The sequence below is a fragment of the Periplaneta americana genome, chromosome 9 (assembly GCF_040183065.1).
Source record: "Periplaneta americana isolate PAMFEO1 chromosome 9, P.americana_PAMFEO1_priV1, whole genome shotgun sequence".
NCBI classification, from domain to species: Eukaryota; Metazoa; Arthropoda; class Insecta; order Blattodea; family Blattidae; genus Periplaneta; species Periplaneta americana.
Genome location: NC_091125.1, coordinates 141,497,426 through 141,511,909, shown reverse-complemented (window position 1 = coordinate 141,511,909; position 14,484 = coordinate 141,497,426). Strand labels below are relative to the sequence as shown.

General features: G+C 35.0%; 1 protein-coding gene across 1 annotated transcript; it reads left to right on the top strand.

Annotated features, from left to right (window-relative positions):
• The first annotated feature begins 2,885 nt into the window (after positions 1-2,885).
• Positions 2,886-13,438, top strand: myd (stromal cell derived factor mayday). The gene is made up of 6 exons (XM_069834274.1): positions 2,886-3,555; positions 6,743-6,882; positions 7,236-7,349; positions 10,220-10,369; positions 10,520-10,692; positions 11,955-13,438. The coding sequence occupies exons 1-6, from the start codon at positions 3,245-3,247 to the stop codon at positions 12,129-12,131; spliced, it is 1,065 nt and encodes a 354-aa protein (XP_069690375.1). The 5' UTR covers positions 2,886-3,244; the 3' UTR covers positions 12,132-13,438.
• The last annotated feature ends 1,046 nt before the right edge of the window (positions 13,439-14,484 follow it).

The window sequence follows — 14,484 nt, the reverse complement described above, 5'->3', positions numbered from 1 at the left end:
TCAAAAATGGGTAATGAGGGTTAGAGTAAACATTCTGTAAAATACAGCGCAAAGTAGCAATTAATATTCAATTTATTTAAACTATTAGTAGTCAGTGGATAGTAAGGAGGACATATTAATTGCTGTTTTGCGCTGTATTTTACAGAATTTTTACTTTAAACCTCATTACCCAATTTTGACTTACACCACTTTTGCTCTGAACGGCTCAAATGTAGCATTAGGTACTTTTTAACTACAACTTAATTCTTTCATAACGTACAAAGTACTTCACGCACGTTCAAAATATATTTTACAAGAATTATGTGGCTGATTTCATATTTTAATTTGGCCATTCACCTAGAAGACGATGAAGATCAAGAATCTATAAAATTATCAACATCAAAATACTACTGGGTGTTCATTTCAAAGTGTGTCATGACGTCACTGTTGTTGGGTCACCGATTTGAAGCGAGTTTCAGTTTATATGTTAGAGAAGTTGCCTTATTATTTAAGGCGTTCTTCAATCTGAACTTGAGAATGTGTACGGTATAACTTGAACGTCGTAGCAACAGATGGCGGTCTGTACGGTCTGTGTGCTACCATAACCTCTTTCGAACTGTGTTTTACGCCGGCAAGTCGTACGCAGGGTATTTGTTATCATCGGTTGCGTATGGTAACATTCCACAACACAAATCAAATGCTCCGTGTCCATGTTGACCGTAGAAGTTAATGTCAACAAATACGTAAGTAATCGTCTTAACCCTCTCCCCATATCTCGACAGTACGTATTTCCAAACAGTTCACATTCCTGCCACTACCGGCGTTACTGTACGTATCGGCACGTACTCTTCAGAATGAACGCCGTACTTGCTAGCCAACTTCTCTGCCTCTTAGATGCGGAAGTGTAGGAAGATTGAATTCTCTAGGCTCATCAGCTAGCCACATGACGGCATGCAGCGAGCCAAGACACATTTTGAACTGAACACCCAGTATAATATAGGAACTAGAATATGTAGATATTCTGAATATGTGAAGAATACTGAACATTTATTAAAATATACCGAAAAGCAAAAAATAGGATGGAGAACAAGTTTGTACTGCTAAGTAAAATCAAAACCTGCTATTTGGAAATATATATGATAGACAAACAGCAGCCAGACAGACAGACAGTTACAAAAGTTTCTCTCGAGGTTGTAAAAACATAGGAAGTTCTTTATTTATGTAACTTTTTAAACTATGTAGTCTACGATATGAAATGAGAATAAAGTTACAAACCAGTGATGAATGAAAACATAAATACTTTTATTATTATATTTCATCTTGACATAAAGAAATAAAAAATAATAAAACTTTGTCCCTATTCACCCCATTTTACAGTGGTATAGTAGGTACAGTATTTATTAGCTATAGCAAAAGCTACTGACATTGTCAAAATACAGTACAAGTTTAAAATTATCAAAATAAAATATAAAATACTATTATATTACATACACCACTAAAGATGAAACAAACTGATCCCAAATACTCCTTATGGTTTACAATTAAGAGTCAAGATAATCAAAATTAGGCTTATATCATCTAGATGAAAATTATAACATAGGCTACTGATCCCAAATAATATTTGATACAGTACTCTGTTTACATAATTACAGTAAGACGAGAATTAACTTAGTAATAATTTATGAGAAATTCCTCATGTATTATAAAAATAATAATAATAATAATAATAATAATAAAACTGAGAGAAAGAAACCTAAAAAACTTCTAGAGATTGATATTCTAATTCAAAATATTCTTGCACAGAATAGAACGCATGTCTAAGAAGTCACGTTTTCACTTTTACTTTGAATCTATCTAGTGACAGATCCTATGCTTCTTGTGGTCCAGATCTCGGATTTTATCTCTGCCGGTGGGCGACATCATGACTGTGGTGGAGAGGAAGAGGGAAAGTAGCGGTTGTACTAGTAAGTTAGTTAACAACCTCAATAATGACAAGCGCTCGAATCCCAACTGTTATTCACCGGCAGAGATAAAATCCGAGATCTGTAACATGTTGAACATTTTACAGCTCAAGATAAGGACTACTGGTGCCGGTACTCTTAACTTTAGATACCGGTACCTAGTCTGCAATATGGTATGTCTAGTTTTTCTTTATTATGAATATTATACTCATGTTTATGGTGTTAAAATAATGCTGTTAAAGGAGTATGTAGAAAATTACAACAGTGGAATAATTGTGAACCTTCTATAAAAAAGTGGACTAGTACCTGATAAGGAGATCTTTTTTTGGGTTCAATGACATACGAGTGAGTAAGAATGCTTGGAATCTAATTATAAGATATTTGGGAAATACGTGAAACTTGATAAAATTCGTCGTACGCATAGTTCAAGTACAAAGGGCATTTCTAAATCTTGTTAGGATGAAGCAGTAAGTTACAGCACTTTTTCATTTCATTTCATTTATTGCATTCCATAGATCTTACATTAGCAATGAAGCTTTAAGATGTGGAACAAGTCAAAATTTTACAAGATTACAATTACAATTTTTTTTTTGCAATTTCTATTTCAATTTTTTTTACAATTTTTTGGCGAGATGTGGTGAGTTGAGGTGAGGTGACAGCCGTATTCATACGTAATACGATGAGTAGAGTAATTTCATGCTAATAAGTTTTGATGTCATATGTTGAAAAAAGAAGCATTTCTTTATCAACAAATAAAGATATTTCGGCGAAAGTCTGACATAATAATGTTATTTTCTTACTGATGCATCATATGTTTGAAAATATAACATTACATTAAGGGAAATTACCAAAGACTACTTTGAAATTACAATACTCAAGAGGGAATGAATTGAGAAATTATCTTATGTTTGTTGGCCGCACTGCCAGAGATGAGAATGGCGGAAAATGAATTTTTAGTAGCAGCTGTCAAGTTGTATATATTTTGTGGCGCATGTTCTAATCCCGTTCATGAATGTTGGCAAGTGTATTTTAAGAAATAGGTCCATCATGAGTAACATTTCGTCTAAGAGTTCAGTATGTAATTTGTGAGGAGGAATATGGGGCCGGGAGTCAATCCAGTCCCTGCCCCCAAAACCTACATCTGACGTGTTTAATTTCACCGCATGGAAAACGTGGTTTTAAACTCTTACGTCAAGCAGATGTAACTACGAACTATTTGTAACAGGACATCCATATAATATAAGGCAATATTACGTCCAGTCTTCATTCGGTCCATTTATTTATTAGTATGCTAGTGTACAGACATGATTCATTGCAGAAGGAAAGCATCAATCTGCTGTCAGCGATGGTCATTTGCTGTGCCACTTCTGTTATACATAAGTCTGTTCGGTGTGACGTGGTTGTTGTCATTACCACTTAAATCTTTACCAAAGAAAATTGTTCCAATGTACTCACGAAAAGAAGTGGAAAAACTGCCAAATCATTTAGATGCAGCTCGGTTAGAAAGACAAGGGGACATTAACACGAACTTCCGCAAGGACGGAATAGTAGGAGATGTGAAAGATGGGCCGCAGGTCGAGGACCCGAAGACATTGTTAGAGGACATATTTCGCAAGTGAGTGCTTTTTGTTGTTTTATGAACCTAAATCTATTTGTAGTACCTATATGTAAAAGTAGGCTATCCAAAAGAAGTACAGTAGCGGTTAATCTAACACAGTTGATGATACAAGTTCGAGAAATTAATTTATGTTTAATTGTCGACATAAGTTGACAAAAATGAAGCGATTTACCTGGTCATCAGCATCAGCAATTGAACAATTAGACAGAATTGACCATTCATCTGTTTTGTAGAGGTTCTGGTATGTTTCGTCCTTTTGATTGGTAGCCTATTTAATTAAGATCTATTTACCATAGTCGATTGTCTTTAATTCGTGATAGATGGCTTTTCCTATTGTTTCTGTTTGTCTCAATGTTAGTAATTCAGCTCTCATTTTTTTTTTGTTTTGTATCTTTGACATTTTGTTTGATGTTCAGTAATTTGTACTGTGCTATTGCTCTTTGGTACCATATTTCGTAGTACTGTAATTTTGTCCTGTTTTTAAACTCAATTTTCGCAACAATGAAGTAGGCCTAATGGTGATAGTAATACAATTTAAGGAATGTCTCTGCGCTCTTTTAAGTTATTTGAGAATAAAAAAATCGTTCAGTCTGTGGTATGTAAAGAAACTGTTAGAGCCATACATTTTTTTGTTCCTCATAGCATGGCATGATAGGCCTAGTTGTTTCAAAGGCAAAGAAGAGGAAGAAAATTTGAATGGTAGAGAGTGAAGTTAAAGGGGTGGGTTTCATACCTAAAGACTCAAGTACTCCTGGGCATTCATTGATTAAAGATTTCTAAGTTTATCATATAACAGCCCAACGAATAGGCATAGTACAAACTTTGCATTATATACCAGTAGCAAAAGTAGATCAAATCGAGTTTTAATGAAGAGTTAGCCTATATCTTTTCAGAAAGGACAGTTGGTTTGTGTAGAAAAAAAAAAATCCTAGTTTTTTCTTTTTGTTTGAATGAGACAGAATATAATATCAAATCACTGCTGTTTTCAAAGCGAAAAATTTCCTCCCACTTCGAGTACTGCATAAGACAAAGCTTGATTACTGAAAACCAATTGACAATGATGCATAATGCGTGGATTTCTATCCTATCCATGGAAATAATTTAAAATTCTTTTATTTCCACTTGTCTGACTAGTTCCATTTCATTACTTGAGTTGCTACAAACATTGCATGACTCGTCATTCTAAATTTCTTTGTGTTTATTTCGATTTTTCATAGCTAAACCCCACTGTGACTGACTTCACTAACTGCCACTGCTAGACTAGGTGGCGCTTGTCCATGACAAGAATTCCTGTTGGAATGATCATTTTACTGGACCCTTTGAGCAAACAGGTGGTCTTGTCCATGATATGGCAGATAACACACCAGCAGTTGTGATCTGCATCACTCTATGACTAAGATCTCAGCATGCTTATAGCACTATATTATTTCTACAAGAAAACTAACAGAGCGTCGACGTAGAAGGTACTGGATTCATCCATTAATGCAGGAGCATTTTAAATTTGGTGTATTCAATGTAGCCTATTACTTAAAAAACTGAAAGATGATGAAACCAAGTTTTTTAATTATTTCAGAATGATTGAAGAAAGTTTTTCAAAATTGTTGAAAATTTTAAATGATTAAATGATACATGAAGATACCAGCATGTGGAACAACATTTCTCCTGAATAATTTCAAGGGAAAAATTGTTCCGGGGCCGGGTATCGATCTCGGGACCTCTGGTTGAACGTACCAGCGTTCTCCCAACTGAGCTACCCGGGAACTCCACCCGACACCGTCTCAACTTTTCCCTTTATATCCACACAACTCGCGTGGGCTGACGAAACGCCAGAGACCCACATCGAGTGCACACAAACTCTGTGTGACTTGGAATTGTGGTTTTCTGTTAACATACACAGTGACGTATATATTATGCAAATCTAGTCTTTCAGGTGAAGTTTCCTGTAAAGCAGATTTGAATAATTTCAAGGGAAAAATTGTTCCGGGGCCGGATATCGATCCAATTCCAAGTCACACAGAGTTTGTGTGCACTCGATGTGGGTCTCTGGCTGAGAACCTGAGAAGAGTTATTCTACATCAAATGCCGGAAAAGCCTCAAGTCATACATTAATCAACAGTTATTTGTATATGACAGGTAAGACACTTCACATAACAGGAAAATCCATGTAAACAATAAAATATATTGAAATAAATTTAGTTCAAACATAATAATAGAAATGGAACTCACCAAGGATGAAGAATGAAACTGGCATGATGAATATGTTGAAGAAAGGGTAGAAGGACTATGCCGTATGTCGATGTAGATTTTGTTACTATGATAGTGAAAAATTAGAGAAGGGAAAATGATTTTTTATATAAGTTCAAAGGTACAAACCCGGTAATTCCCCCCCCCCCTCCCCTCCCCCTTGGTACGCCTCTGTTATCAAGCAGTTTTCTACATTTTGATTTAGATGTCTTATGTTTGAAATAGTGAAAACTACTTTGTATAAATATGGGCAATGAAAACTGTGAATTAAATACATATTACTGTTGTATAATATATGGTGAATCTTTCTTCTGTCCCAGCCACTAATAAATAAATAAAAAATACCTTGAAAATGCCTTGTATTTATAGTACTGATTAGTAGAAATTGATGTGATCACTGGGAGAGCTGTAAGCCCACCTGACCCGCCCTAAATACGTACCTTACTTATATACGAAAATCGTCGTGCTTGAACGAAGAATACCGCCATATTTCTTTAATGTAACAGTGGGTTTCAGTCTTGCCAACATAGTAATAATACTTAATCAAACCAAACCTAACCTTTCTCATAATACTAAACACCTAATCAAATCTAACCTAACCTGTCACATAATACACACCTAATCAAACTTAACCTAACCTGTCACATAATACTACACACCTGTAGTAACATACCTCACATTTAGTATCATTTCGTTTTTATGTATTGCAGGCTCTGCCAAGTGGATCATCTAGTGGATCGTACTAATACTACTAATTCGAGCAATGGCGACTTTCATAATAATTGTTGTTGTGGTTGTGATAAAAGTATTGAAAATTGGTTTATAGCGCCACATTGGCAGTGATAATAGTGTGCAATATTCGTTCAGTGGTTGGTGGAGGCTCTAGATTGACCCAATATATTTTTATTCTTTACCTGCTTAATTTTTTTTTTCCTTCCAGGGCTGATACCAATGAAAATGATCTACTCAGCTTGCAGGAGCTGTCGGAATGGATCAACAAAAAAACCCAGGAACATATCAATGAAGCTTTAAGAGAAAATTTTGGGCTGTTTGTTGTTATAGATAATAATCCCAGAAATGGTAAGTCATTATCTTAATCATGCATCCCAATGTATGACATTCGATATACAAGTAAATTAAATTGAGTAAAAATATGTTATAGTTTTTATTTTATTAATATTCAATTCACGAAATAGTCTTAGCAAATATCACTTGTGGTTTCATCTTTTCGGATAATTTTCCTTGTGCTTCGCTTTGCTCTGTGCTCATGAAATTATCGATAAGACGAAACTCACCCGTAGTAATGCTTATGAAAATCAGTGGGCTTTAAGTTATATATGAAATAAAATTGGGAAAGAACAAAGTACTTCTTTGTGTACGTGGAAATGTCAAATGAATATTGATAGTGTAATTATGTTATTGATACCATTCAGGTATGATATCCTGGGACGAATACCATTCCTACTTCCTCCAGCAGAAAGGTTTCAGTAAAGAATACGCAGAGAACCATGACAAGAAGCATAAAGGATTAAATAGGTCTATGAAAGGTAAGTGAATTTTCTTTCAAATACCGTATGTATTTAAAATCCGTTCTATCAATTTTGTCCAAAGGAATGCAACATGGTAACCAAAACTCTGAAAGTGCTTGAAAGCTCCATACTCTTCAGACTTATGACCCTGTAATTCATTTCTACCTATTTTCCCATATGAAGGACGAACTGTTTGTGCGTAGATAATTTTCAGCACAAGAATTTACCACAGATACAAAGTAAAGTTTTAGCACAGTGTAGTATATACAGTCACGAAGCTCAATACATAGTAAATATGCATCCATAGATAGTTTCTAACCACTAGGATCGCTACTATCGCCTCATCACAGACAATGCGAAATAGTACCTGCACAGTCTATTGTTTCTAGTACCCTCATAAACTTAAGCTTCGTGACTGTATATACTAGATTGTGGTTTTAATCTATCCCAGAAAATATTTTTCACAAATGATAAAATTTTACTAATGCTAGGAGATGTGCTTAGTGGATGGGGAGATTACTTTGAGAATGAATGTGTATAAGTTGTCACATAATTAATATATGTCTTGTACTTACAGCTTTTAAGGAACCCGGAGGTTCATTGCCGATCTCACATAAACCTGCCATTGATCCCTATCCTGAGCAAGATTAATCCATATATTATTTCAATGTACCGAAGTACATTGAAATAATATATGATATGCGTAAATCACGAAGTGATTTAAGACGGCGCTTATTCCGTCGGATCCCGGCCAACTAGTCACTCATAACGAGTGCACCTCAGCACATGTGTGGACTTCGGTCCTATGTTCATAGACATCTATGACGTAGTGCAGAGGGCGGCCACTAGAGGGAACCCAAGAGTTGGAACTCAATCAGAGACAATTCTGTTCGACGCCGGGGTTGTATCCGGTGTGGCTTAGTGGATAAAGCATCAGCACGTAGAGCTGAAAACCCGGGTTCAAGTCCCGGCGCCAGAGAGAATTTTTCTCCGTTCCATTACTCTTTCATCGTAAGATTAATCCAGTCACTACCATCATATCCCATCTCTCTCAAATTCATATCTTCGGAATATGTATTATATGTCTTTCTTGTGTTAGGTTTTACCGTACCTGGTTAACATGTTTCGGCCTGTTATTGGCCTTCTTCAGAACTGGTTGTTGCTGGTCTTGGCGCCTTTTGTTTTGTTTCCTGTGGGGTGTGTTTGTGTAGTGTAATGTGGAGTCAAAGAGTGCGTGTGTTCTGAAATTGAGTTGTGTATTGAGAATTCCACATCACAGACATCATCACAAAACAAAACTACTTCACATGCAATAACAAATATTACACTGAAACCGAAGGTCTACCCATGGGATCACCCATTTCCAGTATACTAGTAGAAATATTCATACACTACATAGAACAGATATACATACTAAACAAAGACAACAACAAACACGCAGACAACATCATATTGGCACAGATACGTAGATGACATACTAATACTATATAAAGAAAACAAAAGACAGATCCAAAACCTGCATCAACACATAAACAAAATACACCCAAAGCTACACTACACATTAGATATTGAAAAAACAAATCCATAAATTTTTTAGACATCACAATAACAAAAGTCGACAACAAACACACATTCAAAGTCTACAGAAAACCTACAACAACAACAACAAAACACATATACAACGCATCCAACCACCCAACACATCACAAACAAGCTGCATTCCGAACAATGGTACACAGACTACTCAACATACCAATGAACCAACATGATTACAAAGAAGAGCTAAACACAATCAAATACATAGCACAAGAAAACGGATACAACACCAACATAATAAATAACATAATACGAAAGAACATAACCACAAAAAACATAAGAATACAACACAAACACACGAACAGAAAAAATACATCACACTATCATACGAAAACACACAAGATTGCAACCTCATTCAAGAAATTAAATTACAACATCGCATACAGAACAAATAATACTCTACAAGAACATTTCAACACACAAACAACACAAACAAACAAATACAACCTCACAGGCTTATACAAACTCAAATGTAACACCTGCAACAACTTTTACATAGGACAGACAGGCAGATTATTTCAAACACGTTACAAAGAACACATCACAGCCATAACAGAATTACAAAACACTTCCACATATGCAGAACACATCACAAATACTAGCCACACATACAGAGACATCAATACAGACATGGAAATTCTACACATCCAACCAAAAAGCCAGAAACTAAATAAACACACTAGAACAATACGAAATATACAGACACACAAAAACACATCCAAATGAAATTCTCAACACACAACTCAATTTCAGAACACACACACTCTTTGACTCCACATTACACTACACAAACACACCCCCACAGGAAACAAAACAAAAGGCGCCAAGACCAGCAATAACCAGTTCTGAAGATGGCCAATAACAGGCCGAAACATATTAACCATGTATGGTAAAATCTAACACGAGAAAGATATATAATACATATTCCGAAGTGATATAGTGTTAAAAGTTGTGTACTGAAGATGTATATATATTAATATTATCCTTCCATTTATGTCTCGGTCTCCTCAAAGGTCTTTTTCCCACCAGCCTCCTAACTAATTATATTTATTAATAGGCTTATAAAAATAAAATCTGTCATACAAATTGAAAATGTGTGTGTGTATCCACTTCACTTACGTGATTCGGGTTCCGTATATTGCGGATAGATGGCAGGACTGCACACCACTTTGGCGGGCCATGCAGTGCATGATGTGTATCTGTGGAGAGTTATGTCGAATTGAAAATGTTGTGGTTATGGTGTCTGTTTTCCTATACTGGCAATAGGAAGGCATGCTTGATGTTTGTTGCAGAAGCAATCATGCGTGACCGAGCATCGTGGTCAGAAGCTGCACGCAGTGATCCAGATCATCTCACCCTTGATGAGTTCCTTGCCTTCCGCCATCCAGAGTCGAGCCATGCTACGATATTAACTCTGGTGGACGAACTCTTTGACAAATTCGGTGAGACTTTCTTCAAAGAATTGTAATTTGTGGAACCTGCATTTTAGTATTGTATTGTATTTATTAGCTGTCGTTATAGCAAAAGCTAATGACATTGTCAAATTACAATAGCACATTGTTGTGTCTACGTGCGGAATATTTGTGTTACAGACCGTGATGGAGATGATTTTCTGACGGAAGATGAATTCTCCAGTCTCCAAACAGAAGGGGATGGGGAGAAAGAAGGTGAAACACTCACTCAGGGAGAAGAAGAGAGGAGAAAAGAATTTCGAAACGTGATAGACAATAACCATGATGGCAAGGCGGATAGAAAAGAATTGCTGGTAAGTAACTGTTCGTTTCTTGTGTTGTCACTTCAGCCCAATGTAGAGTATGAATCTCCTGTTTATAGTCTTCACACTTAAGTCCATGGTTATTATTTGTCAGCTTTTTATACTGATATATTGACATTCTCTTAGGTGTTTGGTGTTTGTCCAGAGACTGATTACGATCGTTTGAGAATGATGATAGCTTATCTAAAGATTTAACTTAGGGTACTTAAAAATAAATATGCTTTTTAAGGAGTCTGTATTTGTATAGTTTAGATGCGAATTATTATTGAATATGAAGGTAATTTGTTATTTAACAAACCTACAGAGATTGTTAAGATTGATGAGCTGATGATTTTGATGATTACAGGAGTAACAGTGAAATAATGGCAAGAAGAGTGAAATATTTGGGGAAAACTTAAAACATATCTGCTCCATTCATTACAAATCTCACAATATTTGCCAATAAACTATTGACCTTTCAAGATGCAAGCTAAAGAGCTGTAGTGAGGCCTGATCGGAATTCTCTCTCTACTCTCTCTTTCTTTTTAAATCTTTACTTTTTTCCAACTTTTTTTTCTTTCTTTGTTTCGTTTTTTTCTTTTCTTCCATCTCACTGTGCTACTTCCTTTATCTCATTTTCTTTTCTTAATTTTATTACTGCTTTTTTTCTTTCTTTCCTGTCTTTCTTCTGCCGTTTCTTACTTAGTTATTTGTCTTTATTTCTCCGTTTATTTTCCATTGTATTTCTTTATTTGTTTCTTACTTTCTTCTTTTTTTCTTTTCTTTCTTCTGTTTTCCTTTTTTTGTGTTTTCTTCGTTATTTGTATTCTTTCTGTATTTCCTTTTCATTCTTTCCCTTGTCTTTCTCTCTTTCTTTTTTACTTCCCTTTATTCTGTTTTATTTTTTTATTTTTCTTTCTTTTTGATTTGTTTTTTATTTAGGCCTATTGCTCACTCACTCACTCACTTTTATACAGACCCAGAAACGAAATTTGGGCCTTCTGAATTTTCCCGTACAGACCCAGAAACAAAATTTGGGCTACCTGAATTTTCCAAGTTCGAGTTACAACATATTGCGCATGAGTCTTACTGACCATGCGCAGTATGTTATAACTGTAACTTGAAAAATTCAGGTGGCCCAAATTTTGTTTCCAGGTCTGTACATGGATGACCATATCAAAAGATTTCAGTTCGTTTGCAAATCTCGCAATTGATAATTGTACATGGACAGTAACAAATGTGAAATTATGTATGTTGATTGTGTGTGTTAATAGATGTACATTGATCCGAAGAATCCTCGTCACGCACGTGAAGAAGCAGAAACTTTGTTGGTTATGTCGGACATGGATCATGATGGGAGTCTCTCCCTTAGGGAGATTTTCAACAAGATGGATCTCTTTCTCGGCAGCAAGATGGTGGACACTGCTCGCAGCTTCCATGATGAGTTTTGAGCACAGGCAACTACAATTTCAGGGTAACACTTTATATTAGGCATGAATTATGTATTTGATATGTAGTCGCATTAAACGTCTGAATGTAAATTATAAAGGTTCAGCAAAGCAAACTTATAGCAATCACTTAAAATGACAGACATGTGATTTTTTGTCTCATTTTACTCGTTATGAGGGTTATTCACAAGATTTCCGACTAAGAATATATTTGGACACGTTTATTTTCTTATCTTACTCAAGAAGTATGATATTTTATTTTATATTTTATGTAGTGTAGTGGAGAGGTTGCTGAATATGGATCATACGGTTGATAGTTCGAACCTACTGTCTCGAGTACATATTTATACTATCTTTAATTAATTATATTTTTTATTCTTATTCTTTGCCGAGCATGGTATTATAAAAGTTAGCATTTCCTTCTCGTATTTGGGAGATCCGGGGTTCGATCCTAAGGGCCAGTTATTCTGATTTGGATTTTTTTTGTGGTTTCCCAGCTATCCAGCCAAATGCTGGGATAGTACCAATTACAAGGGCCACGATCTACTTCCTTCCCAGTCCTACAATCTTTCATAACACCATTGTCATCTTCTTGCCTTTCGCTACAGGCCGGCTATCTGACTGAGTGTGCTCTCCTGTTTCGAGAGAAAAGAGCTTTAGAGAGGCAAACTCTGGAAAGTGTAAAAAGCCTAACAAAAAATCTCATTCTCTTCTTTCATTATATTTTTTTAGAGTTCATAAATTGTTCTTTTATGATATTTATTTTATCATCGTAATATCGTGGAAAGATAATATCCTGTGAGTACATACAAACTTCAACAACGTCAATAAACAATAAGCTTATTCTAATAGGAATTATTAAAATATAATAATAGAAAAGTGAATGTTATCCAAAAAATATTTTTTGAATATATGAAATGAAAATCGTTTATTATAGAGAATGAAAAAAAATAAATGACGTTATTAAACAGAAGACCTTTTATTTTGGATTTTGCTAATAACTTTCTATTGCATTTTTTTAATAATATGAAATGGAAATAATTTATTGTAGAGAGTAAAGAAATAGGCGTTATTATTAAATAGAGACATTTTTATTTTGCATTTTACTATTAACTTATGTTTGTGTATTCTATTTATATTTTATATATTTTGGCCATGATTGTTTGGCCAAACACCTGCATAGAATTGGAATATATCAGTCCCTTAACTGCCCATTGTGCAACTCAAACCAAGAAATGGATTCGGAACACCTCAAAATCTGTGCTTCAGTGGCTGGTCATGATAATATCTTTGAAAAATATTGGAGTGCAAGAGGTCAAATGACTTTATTGTCAAACGCCTGGCATTAGAAAACAACAACATATTTTATATTGATATGGTAATGATCCAATTTCTTCATTTTACTACTTTCTATATTTTAATGAATAATACACATAATAAAAACTTGAAAAACGTAAATTCTATCTACAAACGGAATATCTTATAAATGCATTTGCTTTAAGATCACATTTTGATTGCGGAATGTTTATCGAAAAACAAATTTCATTCACATTTCGAAAAATAATACTTTCTGTAATATGCTTTGAGGTGAATCATACATATTCGACATCATTGTAACGTGCAGCAGACAACTGATGATGAATCAGGTTCTGTGATTACTAGTCCAGCATCTTAGTCACTGTGTCCTGTAGGACAGCCTCCAACTTCACCTCCTTACATTACGTCTTATAAGGATTACAGGGAAATTCAAAAGCTAAATATCCCACAAATTAAGGTCCATTCGTCGGAATTTTTGGATGGTTATTATTTTCTCTTCAGATTGACATCATAAAAATCCCCCAAAATTGGTAGGACATCTTGTGAGCATAATTCGATAGTGTTTAGGTAAACGGAGATAAGTCATAAAAATGAGTTTTGAGATGAATGAAAATTAAACTTAAAAAAACCCTTATTGCATATTAATTTTCTACACAAATATAATACATCAAATACTAGCATTCTTTTGTTTTTTGCACACCCACTTGTAAAATTTAACTTTTGTATTCGTCTGGGGAACAAAATTCCATTTGCACAAAAAATGACTTAACCCCCTTTGACTGAACACCATCAAATTCACATTACAGCTCTTATGCGTCTAGAAGAGTATCTGTAATGTAATATTTGTAGCATTAGATATTAGTTCAATCATGTGATAGATATTGTGTTACTTTCCCAAATGCCTGGCATTAGAAAACAACAACAACTTTCCCATTAGGCAAGAATTCAATATATTCAAGGTTACAGCACAAGAGGATGACTGTGGACAATTCGAAAACAGATTTGTCGTGGGCTTACGGGCAGAAGGCTCTAAGCCTTT

Bases quoted from the DNA above. Each gene is read 5' to 3' on its own strand.
- myd (XM_069834274.1), top strand. From the start codon at position 3,245: ATGATTCATTGCAGAAGGAAAGCATCAATCTGCTGTCAGCGATGGTCA. The intron at 6,883-7,235 runs GTAAGTCATTAT...GATACCATTCAG, and splicing joins AGATAATAATCCCAGAAATG to GTATGATATCCTGGGACGAA. The intron at 7,350-10,219 runs GTAAGTGAATTT...TGTTTGTTGCAG, and splicing joins ATTAAATAGGTCTATGAAAG to AAGCAATCATGCGTGACCGA.